The 14,464-nt window shown below is 45.7% G+C and overlaps 1 protein-coding gene and 1 long non-coding RNA gene across 7 annotated transcripts in view; one reads left to right on the top strand and one right to left on the bottom strand.

Moving 5' to 3' along the window:
- The window catches only part of LOC103306266 (uncharacterized), a 33,904-nt gene extending 32,162 nt beyond the window's left edge, over positions 1 to 1,742 (bottom strand). Inside the window, exon 1 of one of the 2 annotated variants that reach the window (XR_509076.4) lies at positions 1,236 to 1,742. This is a non-coding gene — a long non-coding RNA (uncharacterized LOC103306266). The remainder of the gene's footprint in view (positions 1 to 1,235) is intronic. The other variant, XR_509074.4, reaches the window with a different exon arrangement.
- A 43-nt stretch (positions 1,743 to 1,785) lies between these two features.
- ZCCHC2 (zinc finger CCHC-type containing 2) overlaps positions 1,786 to 14,464 on the top strand; it is a 74,626-nt gene continuing 61,947 nt past the window's right edge. For 3 of the 5 annotated variants that reach the window (XM_005300865.4, XM_005300864.5, XM_005300866.5), the window contains exon 1: positions 1,954 to 2,933. In XM_005300865.4, the coding sequence (XP_005300922.2) occupies positions 2,106 to 2,933 (828 nt within the window). In that variant the 5' untranslated portion in view covers positions 1,954 to 2,105. Of the gene's footprint in view, positions 2,934 to 6,930; positions 7,075 to 14,464 lie in introns of those variants that run through there. The other 2 variants (XM_024107313.3, XM_065584835.1) reach the window with 2 other exon arrangements.

The raw sequence follows: 14,464 nt of genomic DNA on the forward strand, positions 1-14,464 counted from the left end.
TTTAAACTACTCCATGCAGATGAACTCCTGTGCCTGGTAGAGCCCCACTAACTCAGTGTGAAACTCCAAGTGGGCCCAAGAATCTTTTTGTGGAATAAGAGCTTCCACACATGGAGCTAATCAGGAATAGCTAATCAGGAATAATTTCATGTGTAGACAGGCCCTCTGAGAGATTAATTTTCCCCTAGTTATTCAGCCCTATTACTGTTATTCAGCCTTATTATAGCTGCAGATAGAAGCTGTATGTTTTTGCCCATTTCAATGCCAAGGTGATTGGATTATATCCAACCACGATATAAGACCTCCACAAGAATACACAATTTGTATTTTGTGCCACAGAATAGTCATGTTGTTTATTGAGCATTATAATAATACTTTGCACTTCTACGGAGTCTTTCAAACAAAGATATCATAGGGTTTTAAAACAAATGATTATGCATCAATTAACTAATGCCTCTGAGCAGCAGGTGTGTATTGAAGAATCACAAAGCAGCTCTTTGGATTTCCTTAACAAATGCTCAACTTTTATTTAAAAACGAAATGGTTTACAAGGCATGCTGAAGATCAAACAGTAGTGTAACCAGCTTCCTAAAAGCTACTCTCCTCCACTGCTTTCAAGCTGTGCTGCTCAGTCTGCAGAATGAGTAATTAAATGCAGGTGCAGGCCAGGATATTAGTTGTACCAATGCATCATCTCCTTGTCTATTTTCTGGTGCTTCTACCAGTAGGAGTACCTGAGGCAATAACGGTTAGATTCACAGAGGGACTAATGTGTTACAACCCTCAGAGCGGCAGTGCTTAACTTTTAGGTACCTTACCACGCAATGGAAACCATAGCCCTGAGTCTGATGCTTCGGCTATCTAAACAATACTTAGGGCGAGTTGGGCATTTAAAAATGGGATCCACAAAAGACAGCAAGCTGAGGGGGAAGCCACATAAGCTAGTCAATAGGAAATGCTGAGAAGAAGGATGTGACCTCTGTCTCCCACCCCTCTTAGGGAGCCTAGCACTGCTTGGGATTCTCAGCCATGACCCCTCTCTAGGAGTTAAGGCCCAGCTCCTCAACAGTATTTCAGCTCCTAACTCCTGTTGAAATCAATGTGCTTAATTACCTTAGGGGATCTGGGCCTAGGTGCCTAAATTGTTCTTCAAAGTCATGTTTGGGGGAGAAAGGCAGGGCTTAGGCCTCCCTTATAGTTTAGACCTTAGCCCAGGGGTTAGGGTATTCACTCACCTGGGATGCAGGAGATGCGAGTTCAGTTTTCCCCTCTGCCTCCTGAGAAGGGATTTGACGGTAGGTGTCCCGCACTCAGGTGAGTGCCCTGCCCTCGAGAGCCGTTCTCACACACTCCTATGGCCCAAAGCATATTGAACCACGGTGGAACAGCCACGATGCTGAAATATGATAGTTGATTGTTATTACTCCCATTTACAGATGGGTGGCATGAAGCAGAGCGGTTCAGCGTGAAAAACCACGGACACAGCCCGCAATTGAGGCCAGGAGCGCTGTTCCCCAAAGGCACACTTCTGAGGCTCCTCTCTCCAGGCAGCCTGGGGTTATTGCATGCCAGGAACAGGCTTCCTGGCTACGGCTGGGGTTTCACGCTCTGTTCTGTAACACACCCCTGCGTGCAGCAGGGACAGGGCTGGAGCAGTGGTGTGACCCGCCTGCCTGCCCCACCACCTGGCTGCAGCAAGACCCTTCCCCGGGCTCTTTCAACTTTAGGACCCAGCGGAATCCGAGCGGGGGAGGTCGCAGAAAGGAGCGGACTGACGTAAGCGGCAGGCCACCAAGCAGCCCGCTGATAGGCGGATACGGGACGTTCCGCTCTTCTCCCCGCCCCTCCAGCCTCCAGCCCGTGTTCAGTCCGCGCCGGCGAGTGGCCGAGAGAACAGCGTCCGGGCCTCGCACCGCGCACGCACTGAGGCGGGGACGCGCTGGGAACCGACACGATCCGCCCCGGAGCCGCCGCTGGCGGCAGAACCGTCCCCTGCGCGGCCAGGGCAGCAGCAGCATGAGCGGCTCCTCCGGGCGCGCCAGCCGCTGAGCCTCGCCCGCCGCCGCCGGGGCCTCTCGGATGCTCGAGGCCCCTCCGGGCTGAGGATGCTGAAGATGAAGCTGCCGCTGAAACAGACGAGCCACCGGGCGGAGGAGGCGGCGGGGATGGGGCTGAAGGAGCCCAGCAGCCGGGACTGTCACCTCCAGCTACAGCAGGTGCCCCGGCCGCCTCCCCGAGGCGGGGCGTCGGCGGGGTGCGGGCGGGAGCGGCCCAGCCAGCTGCCTGGCTTGGGCCCGGGACCTGGGCCGCCGCCGGCTCCTGCCGCGGGCGGGGCGGCCTCCCGCACGGACAAGGAGACGGTGTACGAGTGGTTCGGCCTAGTGCTGGGCTCGGCGCAGCGGCTGGAGTTCATGGTGGGGCTGCTGGACTTGTGCAACCCGCTGGAGCTGCGCTTCCTGGGCTCCTGCCTGGAGGACTTGGCCCGCAAGGACTACCACTGCCTGCGCGACGCCGAGGCCAAGGCCAACGGGCTCAGCGACCCCGGGCAGCTGGGCGACTTCCGAGACCCGGCCGTGCGCTCCAAGCTCATCGTCTACCTGGCGCTGCTGGGCTCCGAGAACCGAGAGGCCGCTGCCCGCCTCCACTGCCTGCTGCCCCAGGTGGACTCCGTCCTGAAGAGCTGCGGGGCTCGCGTGCGGGAAGAGGACGGGCCCGAGGAGGACATGGAAGGGCCTGGAGAAAACGGCCAGGCCCTCCCTGTTGAGAGCCTGGGCTTCGGGGCGCAGGAGGAGCTACTGTTGCTGTTCACTATGGCCTCTCTGCACCCCGCCTTTTCCTTCCACCAGCGGGTCACCCTGAGGGAGCACCTGGAGCGGCTGCGGAGGGCCCTCTTTGGGGACCAGGAGGAGGATGCCTTCGGCCCTGCAGCTCAGGTACCAAAACTCCCATCCTAGTTTCCAGGCAGCATCCTATTCCCCCCCTTTCCATGTGCTGTCTTGGGCTCTTCTCTCCCTTCTGCCATCATCCCAGATAGTGAAGTTGCTTCTTCTCCCATCCTAACCCCCATGCTGCTATGTGGGAGGCCCTCACTCCCCGCATCTTCTGATTGCTGCTGTAGGAATTTCCCCTTGTGACCTAATAATGCCCGAAGGTGATTCTGGGAGGAAAGGGGATTCTCCCTGGTAGCTGTAGTCAGAGCTGACTGGAGCCTATACTAACTAGTAGGGGGTAAAACAGCAGTAGTGCAGTCCAGTGAGCTCTTTATACACCCAGCCTGGAGCATTAAAGTCACCACCATGAATTATACTTATGATTCACTTAAGTTGTGGCTAATAACATCTAAACCTTTGGCCTGCTTTTGAAAAGGTTTCTGCTAGAAGAGATTGCAGATATTCTCTAGTGGTATGTCCAGTATGTTGTAGAAACTGAATGTCCAAATGTGAATGTTGGCAAGAGATCTGGCTTTTTAGTGGGATAGCGGGTTCCATGTCAGACTTGGACACTTGAATTTGTAGTGATCAGGGGTATAAAACCATGTTTACGTTGGAGACTGTGCAGGTGTAGCTATGTTGGCACAACACCATAGTGTAGCTGGACACTATGCCCATGGAAAGGGTTTTTCTGTCAGTGTAGGAACACCATTTTCCCAAACATTGACAGAAGTAGTTTTGCCTTGACATAGCTGCATCTATTCTATGGGCTATGTTGGCATAGCTATGTCAATTGGGGTGGTGGCTTTTTCACACTCCTGACTGAGTTAATTACGTCAACCTAACTTGTAGACCAAGCTGAAGACTGCCCTCCGGACATCAACATTGTGTACATTACATTAGGCATGGATAGTGCTTACTTTTACTTTGTGAGCAAATGAAAATATCAAAACTAGAATTTGTGTTCGAAGTGGATAGCTTAGCTTCCTAGATGGGACACTTGTTGCTGCATTGATGGTTATACATGGTAATAAAGCCTTTCATTTAATGGCACGAGTCATCTTTCCGTAAGAATCAGCTGTTGTGAAACTCAGAATTTCACTAGGTAGTCTTAATTTATGCTCTGTGTTCTTGAATGTTTTTAAAAACTTTTGTAACAATTTCCCCTTATTTATCTGACACTGCCATCTTTTTATGGGTCTACAGCTTTTGGTGTCCAGGTGGCTCCTGGCTTAAGAGGAACAAAGGGTGTGGGTAGCGTATCTTTGCAAATGATCCATGTATAGAAATGATCTTATGTTAGGTTTTTCACTGTAGGAGTAATGAAATATTGAAGTGTTTCATGACTACCTACAACACTGTCAATATACAGCCACCTCTGGGATGGGATAGGAAGGCAGCAGTCAGGCAAAAAACTTTCATGGCATGCTGAACAAAAGAGAATAAATAAGCAGGACACCAAGGCCAACTAACTCTTATGCAATGTGTCTTGGGATATTTAAGGACCAGACGGGCATCAATTTTTAAGATTTCATACATCTTAAGTAAACACTCAACTCTGGCTTTAAATTATTCAGTTGGCAGGTCAGCAGCAGAGAGTGGATGTTCTGATGCTGAAATCTTAATGATGAATTCACGTAAGCCGTAAAATAAAGTAGGGAAGATGAGGTTTGTCTTACTTGATACAAATTAACTTGTCAAAATCTGCCAATAACAAAGACCTGCCAGGATTGACTATGTGGGGCGAGAGGATTATGGTAAGTTAGCTGACCACTCTTTCTGTTGGGTGTGAAATGCTGGTAAGTAGACATATACTTTTCCCAACTGAAATTAGAAGATAGTAAACAGTTATTATATAGACTAGGTGATGTGCCACAGATGGCACTAGAGGCTTAACCAGAGCATTAAGTTAAGATTCTTATTGACAAGGGCCCAAGTCCACAACAATGCCTAAGCACCTAAACCCTAGACTAGGGTGCCCAAGTTCCAGTATCGGCTCCACATCTACAAAACTCCTGGCAAACCATGTAGGTGCTTATGTTTCTGCCTTTGGGCATTCATGCTGTCCCCTCCCGTGCTCCCCGAATGTCCAGATGCCTGTCTCCCAGCCTATGCCCCAGAGTGATTCACAAACCTGGGAAAGATGGGGGTGTTTGCTGGCCTGAGTGGTTTGTGCGACTTGATCTAGTAGGCATGCTTGAGGCTGCCTAGCAGACTGGGTCCCATTCAAAATGTGGCCACTGGAGAAGGTGATATTGGTGATGCCCACCTTTATAACTCTTAGTTCAGTGGTTAGAGCACTCAGCTGAGATGTGGGAGACCCAGATTCAATTCCCTCCTCTATTGCAGGGGGAGAGAGTATTTGAACAGGGATCTCGGACCTGAGTACTCCCACCACTGAGCTTTGGGATAGTTGTGGGGGTCCCTCAGTCTTCCTCATGTTGAAGCAGTTCCACAGTGGATAAAGAACGAGCGATTGAGCATGGGGCTGGACCCTGGGTCTCCCATCTCTGAGGTGGATGCCCTAACCATTGATGTAGTCACTCTTGACTTGTGTGCTCTCTTAATATTCAAGTATTTATCCATAGTAGATTCTTTGTTGGGCCAGAGAGAGACAATTCATTGTATAGGGACCTAACTTGGTTTTGTGGATCACGGTGTTCCCATGATTTTCTTGGGGCCTTAGATGCTGTGATGCTCAGCATTGTAATGTTCAAGCCCTTTGTGGAGTGTATCCATGGAGGCTATTCTGTATAACTGTTTAGCTTAAAAGCTATAGTTAAAAAGCCCCCACTTTGTTTGCATAGTCTAGTCATATAAACCATGCTACCTAGAATGCAGTGATAGCCAAATCAACTTGGCTCATCCTACAGGTCACATTCTTTAGCCTACACAGAACTGATGTTCTGCATCATCTTTCCCCCCTCCCAATTTTTATTATAATCATAAATACTACAGAGCACTTCCTGGGATTGGCTGACTGGGAAAAGTGGATGGATGGACCTTGCCTAAAAATGCTGTCAGTTCCCAATCAAATACCTTGCAATTAAACCAGGGGAAGTAGTGTGATTGGAGACATGGGTCTGCCATTGATTGCTGTGTGGCCTTGAGCAAGTAACTTGACCTGTACGTCCCAATTTACAAATGGGAGGTAAATACCCTTCGTATCTCACAAGGGAGTCATAGGTTTGTCTAGGCACCTCTTCTAGGAGGTGAGGTGCTAATTAGTGAAAATGTAAGGGAGCATGTGCATGCTTGATTTTTATAAGCTCCAGAGGGTAGCGTTTCCAGTAGTTTCTGCAGGGAGTTTCTAGAGTGTTAGTTCCTGCCAATTAGTTCCACTGCTGCAGTCATTCAGCTTGTCAGTTACACGTGGGAGCCCCAGTGGCAGATGTTTTGCCTCTGATCGTTTGTCCTAGTGGTGGAAAGCTACAACCACGGCCCATCCAAAACTAATTAAACTAACTAAAACTAGTTCCCCCATGACTACCAGGGCAGACATCTCTGAGGCGGGGGGGGGGGGGGCTAGTAGTACCAGAGCGGGAAAGTGTAGACGTTTCGGTTACCACACAGTGGGAGGACCTGCCAAGGGACAGGACCGCTGCTGTCTGAGGAGGGGTGCTGGGAGGAGCCCGATCTTCACCACCCGGCTGCCCTACAGAGGCCATGCCTCTGGGGGAGGGTGGCCGCCTCTAAGGCAGGGAAGGACCTTCTAGCTCTGGGGAGGGAGGTGACATGGGGAAAATGGTTCCTTCTCCTGTATGTGGTGGGGACACCCTTTTGCCCCCCCGCTCCGTGTGTCTGTGGAGGAGGCTCGCGTTGCCCTGTCGCCGGGGGGGGCGCAGAGTAAATCGGTGACTAACAGTCATTGTGGCTTCCCGCCCTGATTCAAAATGGCGGCCGCGGAACTGACACTCCCTGTCACGTGACTTCGGGCCTGCCCTGGGGGCGGAGTCTCCATTCATTACATAACGAGCGAGACGGGTCTAGTTAATTTTGATGGGGGCCCGGCCTCTCGCGCTTGCCGTTTGCGCCCTGCGGGGTTGTAGGAGGGAGCAGTGAGAACGTTGCGGCAGAGGGAGCCGGCCGTTGGGATTGGAGCATGCGGCCAGCCAATGGGAGGGCGCAGTGTCGGCGCGTGCAGGTCGGTTTTTCGGGGTGAGGAGAGCGACCGTGAGTCACGAGGCGAGGACAAGCTCTAAGGGGAGTTCGCGGGCGTAAAGCCGAGAACCTGCCCCGCCCACTCCAGGGCCTGCGTCATAGACGAGCTGGTGGGGAGAGGGGTGGGCAGAGATTTCTCTCAGCAGCCCACAGCTCGGCGCTCCTTTGTCGCCGGCCTCTCCCCTGAGTCCCGCGTGTCACCATCGTGCCCCGGTGGCCTGGAGGGGAGCAGCCGTGCAGCAGAGACTGCGTCTAAAGCTCTGATCCCTCCCGGAGGCGGGGAGTCTCCAGCCTTCGGGCGTACAGCAAGCGCAACAGGGTCTGTTCCCTTTGTCTCCCAAGCGCCTTGTCCCACCCGCTGTAAGTTTGTCTCTCTCGAGCATCTCCGTGTGTGCAGAGCCCTGTAAGCGTAGCAGGCTGCTGGAGAGCCTCTCCTAACCTGACTCATGCTCACTGGTATCCAAATCACCAACAATATCTAAGCATAGAAATACAGACAGGGACGACCCACGGACAGCCCCGAAGGACTAGAATAACAATCATTCAGTGTCCAAAAAAGAATCAAATTTTGTTGTCCTAATAGATAAGATTTTGAAATGAAACCTTATATTTAGGGTTGGCAGAATTTTATTTTTATTTTTGTATAGTTTTGAGGGATAATGTCAACACTTACTTGAAAGCATTTTTTATAGTCTTATTTTATATTTTCACAATTGCAGGAAATTATGGGTGGTCAGACAATTATGTAATGACTGTAGATATTGACATTCAAACAGTTAAAGCTTTGTTACTATTAACACACACCTTGTCAGCATCACATGTCAAAATATACAAAGTATATATGCTTGTCAAACATCAGTATTACTGAGGTTCTTGCTTTGAGAAGTATCTTTGACATGCAGTAGAATGAAAGTACTTTGTTGCTCATTCTGTTCTTCTCTATGTAGTTTCTTGTACCTTCTTATACCTTGCTTTCTTCAGTGACAAATGTAAAAAGTAAGGGATAACTTTGCACTGCAAAATTAGCCCATAGAACTCACTGCCATAGATAAAACTGAGGTGAGTAACTGAACCAAGTTTTAAAAAAATGGTATATTTAGAAAATATATTCATCATTATCCCTGTAAGCCTGTCTTACTAGAAGCCAAAAGTAAAATTATTAAAACCTCCTATATGTTAATCTTGTAATAAAATCAGTTTTACTGGCAAACAATAGGACAAATGGTAGTGAGAACTTATCATATACATGTACTGTATCAACCAGTTTTCTAGAACAAGATGGATAGATCAGTCATCACATTTCTTGACTTCCATTTCTAGCTTGAGATGAGACTATCTCATCAACTTTCTCTTCCTTACACTTGACTTCTCAGGTTTTGAATAAATTAGTATAAGAAGTGAAGGCAGTTCAGTCAAAAACACTTTTTTAATAAAAATATTTCTCTTATAGTGCTTTTTGTCAGTGATCTCCAAGTGCTTCAGTCTTCAGTGTATTTATTCTCACAACACCCCTGTGAGACAGGCAAGTGTTATCTCCATTTTACAGATGAGAAAATGAGGCACAGAGGCTAAGTGGCTTTCCCAAAGTCACACACACAGTTGCTGCAGGAGCAGGTAATTGGACTTGGGGAGATCTTAGTTCTAGACTGTTCCTGACCGCTGAATAGTCTTTTCCCTTATAATGCAAATAAAACAAAGCATTTACAGATTCCTGATTACTCTAGAAAAACATCTTGAAAACATTACCACCATTGGTCATGATAGAAAACTTCAAGGTAGTTCTACAGTGGGTTTACACCTATTCTATCGATTGACTTAATTTATTTGTTTATTGCACCAATAAACAAGTAGTCTGGAAAAGCTGTCCTCTTGTTCTGAAATAAGCTATTGATTGGCAACTGTCTGTCATAACAGCATATTTCTTCTATAATTGGTCATTTAGCCTGATACTTTGATGCGGGCATGCAATTTCACTTAATCTGATTTCTTTAGTTTCTCTCCCTGTTGCCTCTGTTCCCCTAAAAACCAACCCAGGGTCACCCTTGTATTAGTTTTATTACGATGCCGCTGTTGGGCCTGATAGAAAAGAGATGGAGCTTATTCATACATGCACACATTCACCGCATTCATACCCTCATGCACCCACACACTTACACAGATGGAGAGTTACCGGAGACAGCATGGAGGCCGAGAAGCCGAAGCATGGGAGATCTGATGTGTCCGCCTGCAGTCACGAATCCAGGCTGCTGAGCAGGTCAAGGAGCAGCAGCTGTTTATGTGTATGGCTGCTTCCTTTTTCTGGAACTGGGCAGCTCCTGTCGCGTACACTGAGTTTTCCTTCTGTGTCCATCACCAAGAAGCATTCCCAGTCCAGTTCATTTCATGCATACCATGTTCTTCTTCTCTTTACAGCACTTTGTGATTGCCTTCTCAGGGCAGATTATATCAGACATACCTGGCTCTTTTCTCCTTGCAGCTCCTCTCCGGCCAGTCCCACATACACTCCCTCGTTCACACTCTCTCTGAGGGATGGGATATTACAAAGCTTGGAAGTTCATACAAGTGGTAACTTGAAAAGGTTACAGAGCTTGCAAAGATTACAAAACTTAAAAGGCTATGCTAACAATAACTGAAGTTACAAATTTCAGAGTAGCAGCCGTGTTAGTCTGTATCCGCAAAAAGAACAGGAGTACTTGTGGCACCTTAGAGACTAACAAATTTATTAGAGCATAAGCTTTCGTGGACTACAGCCCACTTCTTCGGATGCATACAGAGTGGAAAGTTACAAAGTCTGCAAAAAGGTTGCAGAACTTAATGATACAAGTTACAGATCTTACAATCGCATTTGAGCGAGGCTTTACATAACACTCCCCATCTCTCTCTCTCAAAATAAGAAAAAATGAAACCTACTGCAGACCAATGAGGAAAGAATTTATATGCAAGTTTCATTAAAAGGCAGAGCAGTTCACTAAATATAAATGCACATAATGTGGGCCAACCTGTAACACTGCAAGCATAAACATACAAGATGAGTACAGTAGTAATTTCATAGTTAAGGTTATAATCAGCTTTTATTAATCTCAATTTCGATCCCTTTTCCTGCTACTTCCTCAGAAAACCTGTTTAACTCTCTTGCATTTTGGTCTCCTTCCAACTGAGACCTTACAAAGTTGAGGTTTTCATTTTGTTGGCATATTGTATTTTACAAACTTTGTCTGAAAACTTGTTCTTGTTGAGAGCAGCCTCTTATAAAGCTGGTAAGCATGGCAGTTATTTTTGGAATTGCTTGCAATGTATTTGCTGTCTGAGGATTCAAGCTTAATATTGTCCGCCTTATGGCATTTGAATTCCACAGGCCTAGTCTGTGGACTTGAAAGTCTGGAAAAGAACCAGTGTGAATTTGCTCTTATTTTGATTCTTTGCAGTTCGTGTCTGTTGCTATAGCAGGGATACAATTATTTTTTTGTAAAGACCCAAATTTCTTGGTCAAGGTATAGTCAACATCCAGACTCTAGAGGAAAAGGGGGGGGGGGGGGAAACAAAAACAAAAAAAATAAGTAAATACAAAGATTTTTGAGGTCCTTTTCAAAAGCATCTGGTGCTCGGGATTTGGCCTGTGGTCCGTCTATTGACAACCTCAAGCTATAGTTTGATGAAGAGGTTGGTATGGTGTGTCTCCATGAGAAAAGAGATACAGGGTAGCTATTCCTTTAATCATTCTCTTTCCTGACGTGCTGCTTTGGAGACCCAGAGAGTTGGAGCAGTTGAAACTGCTTCTCCCTGGATTCACAGGGTATTGAGGCTGTTGAACAAACTTGAGATAAATAAACACACAGGCTGGATTTATGAGGGGGACTTGAGAAATCTGAGTTCAGGCCAGGCTCTGCAACAGGTTCTGTGACGTGGGGCAAATCATTTAATCTCTGCCATGGTTCCCTACCTGCAAAAGGGAAATAATACTTCCTTTTTCTTGCCTGTTTAGACTGTAAGCTCTTTGGGGCAAGGACTGTATTTTATGTATACCGCATTTAATACAACAGGTTGATTGGGTTTTCAGAGTGCTGTAATTCATAGTCAAAAATGAATGTTTTCTTCAGCTACTAAAAGTTACTTTATACGCATTCATTTAAGAAGCTGCAAATAATGGATTATTTGAATATTTTAATTGCAAAAAATAGCTTGTCAAAAATTCAGTTAGTGTTGTGTGGAATCTCAACTCTGAATGTGTATTAATGCCCATAATCTATCCAAAAAAATCATGCATTCATCTATTTTTACGATATAGACCACAAACTCCATACTTTACATACCATTCTACAAAAACACCTGTTGCTATCACTATCGTACATCAAATTGAGTAACACAACATTGGGTTTATTTAATGGTACTTAAAATGAATCAAATTAATTTTAGCAAATATTGACCTATTCCTCTTAAACAATGTTTTTTCAGGACCTAATCAACCATTTCAGCACCTTGACGTGATCTGAAATAATTCTAACTAGCATATATAGTAAGCAGGGTTTAGTCTAGATTCCCAAATATTTAATCAGGATTGATTAATGAAAGTACTAGAACGAAAATTGTTTAGTTAAATAGAACTCTGATAGGTGCTATGATTAGCTGGCTTAAGGAACCACTTTCAGAAAATTCCTGTAAGTCAACTTGTAAACAAATGAATGAATGGTTTCTATTTACAGATTATTTTGCTTAACAAGTTATGGCAAAACACAACACCATTTCTGTGGCTAATCTTCAGTGACTTATAAGAAAGCAAGATACTGGTGCTTAATTGTCTTAGAATCTAAGGGGTTTTTGTTTTGAGAGAGTAAAAAATAAACAACCCAGTTGCCACCATGCTGCACATACAGTTGATGTATACTGCCAGACGCACCTACTTAGGTACTTATCACTTGTATATCTTCTGAAGCTGGTTTAAATTGGAAGACTAGAAAGGTCCGTGTGCTACTGACACTCACTTTTTTTAAATGTTTTTGTGTAGTCTATTGACTTTACATTTCAGACAACCTAGTATTTTTTTTTTTTTTTTTTGCCTGATCCAGTTTCTTACATACTGGAGTGCACAACACCATCGCTCTTTCACGGTGACCCTGACCCATGTGCTTCTGGAAAAGAGCACTGCTTCTGGATAAGTCCTCAGGCTCTACGAAGGAGCTAATGATCTTGGGGAGGTAGACGGGGGGATAGGTCAGTACTAAATTGAATGTGGTACCTGTCGGGAAACAGACTACATCTTAGTAAATCGCTTTAACTAGAGTAGTGTTGAGTGTATGGTGATTAAAAAACCAAGTAGACAGTAAAGAAGTTGAGCAGTCTGCTTGGGTTGCTCTGTTTCAACAAGGGTAAGGAATGAAAATGGAATACAAAGACATTGGGTAAGTGACTAGTGTAGATAGATTAATGAGAACAATGTAGCCTTTCCCCTCCACAAAATTTGTATTACTTCCAAAACACTGGTAAGCTATTACGAGTACTTGTGTTTAAAAAAGTTCTTGTAGACAGTATGGGGCTCCACTGAAGGACAGTAGAAAAGGTTTCATAGAGCAGTGGTAGACTGGCCATATCTCAGACCTTTGCAGCTATGGAGTTCCCATAACTAAACCATTGTCAGATACACTAAGGCCTTTGTGACGTTGTGCAGTCTATATGGTTTTATAAAAATATGATAATTAGTGAATATAATGTAACCGGGATATGCTTCATGCAAAAGGTCTCTTGTAAGGTATCATTACAAAGCTGATCATCCTATTTGTATAAATGTACCACTCTTGTATCTGAAACTAGAAATATGAAATATAACTCTGAGGGCCTATTGTAATTATGCAAAGTGTGAGCCATTAATGGTGGTTTGGAATCTTGATTACTCCCGTTAACCAGGACCTTTGTCTGCGGATGGCTGTTTTTTACCTGTGAGTCTTCCTGCATATGTGTGTGCTGGCAAGTGGGTAATGAAGTCTTGCAGTGACATGTGATCATGTTACCTGAACTGGAATCCATCTTTAACTGGTGCTTTTCCAGTGGGGGGGGTGGAAACCCAGAGGGACAAAAGGTTCCTGCCTTATGTAAAAGATATATAAAGGGGTGGAACAGAACAAAGGGGAGAGAGGAGCCATCATGAAGAATCCCCTAGCTACCACTTGAGCTGGAACAAGAACTGTACCAGGTGAAAGAACTGTGCCCAGGCCTGGAAGGTGTCCAGTCTGAGGAAAAAACTTACTAAAGCATCTCTGAGGGTGAGATTATCTGTATTCAGTTTGATTAGACATAGATTTGCACATTTTATTTTATTTTACTTGGTGACTTACTTTGTTCTGTCTGTTACTACTTGGAACCACTTAAATCCTACCTTCTGTATTTAATAAAATCACTTTTTACTTATTAATTAATTCAGAGTATGTATTAATACCTGGGGGAGCAAACAACTGTGCATATCTCTATCAGCGTTATAGAGGGCGAACAATTTATGCGTTTACCCTGCTTAAGCTTTATACAGGGTAAAACAGATTTATTTGGGTTTAGACCCCATTGGGAGTTGGGCATCCAAGTGCTAAAGACAAGCACACTTCTGTGAGCTGTTTTCAGGTAAACCTGCAGCTTTGGTGCAAGTAATTCAGACCCTGGGTCTTTGTTGGAGCAGACGGGAGTGTCTGGCTCAGTAAGACAGGGTGCTGGAGTCCTGAGCTGGCAGGGAAAACAGGAGCAGAGGTAGTCTTGGCACATTAGGTGGCAGCTCCCAAAGGGGGGTTCTGTGATCTAACCTGTCACAGCCTTGTCTACACTACTGCAGTAAGTCGACCTAAGTCATGCTGTTCCAGCTATGTGAATAATGTAGCTGAAGTCAACATAGCTTAGGTTGACTTACTGCAGTGTCTACATCACACTGTGTCGACGGGAGATGCTCTCCCGTTGACTTACCTTAATTTTCTTGTTCCGGTGGAGTACTGAAATCAACCAGAGAGCACACTCTGCAGTTGATTTAGCAGGTCTTCACTATAGCTAAATTGACCCCCTGCTGTGTTGATCACAGCAGCATTGATCCCTGGTAAGTGTAGACATGGCCTCAGTTTCTTTCATACTGGCTCAGATAGAGACCAGGTGTTTTCAATGAGGGCATAGTTGGACAGTACCTCTACCCTGACATGAGTATCTCCTCTCCCTTTAGGGTCTGGTTTTCCTGTAGTATACCCCTAGTTGCGTACAGGGTCTTAAGTCCTTTTATGCTATCAGCAGAGACTGGAGCTTGTAAAGGATAAGCTAAGAGCTGTGGTGGTGACCACCTATGAGTTCCCTATCTCCTGTGTTACCTTTCCTCAATCTTTAACTCCCATCCTCTTTCCTATGCTGCAGTGAAT

Source organism: Chrysemys picta, chromosome 2 (assembly GCF_011386835.1).
Source record: "Chrysemys picta bellii isolate R12L10 chromosome 2, ASM1138683v2, whole genome shotgun sequence".
Lineage (NCBI taxonomy): Eukaryota > Metazoa > Chordata > Testudines > Emydidae > Chrysemys > Chrysemys picta.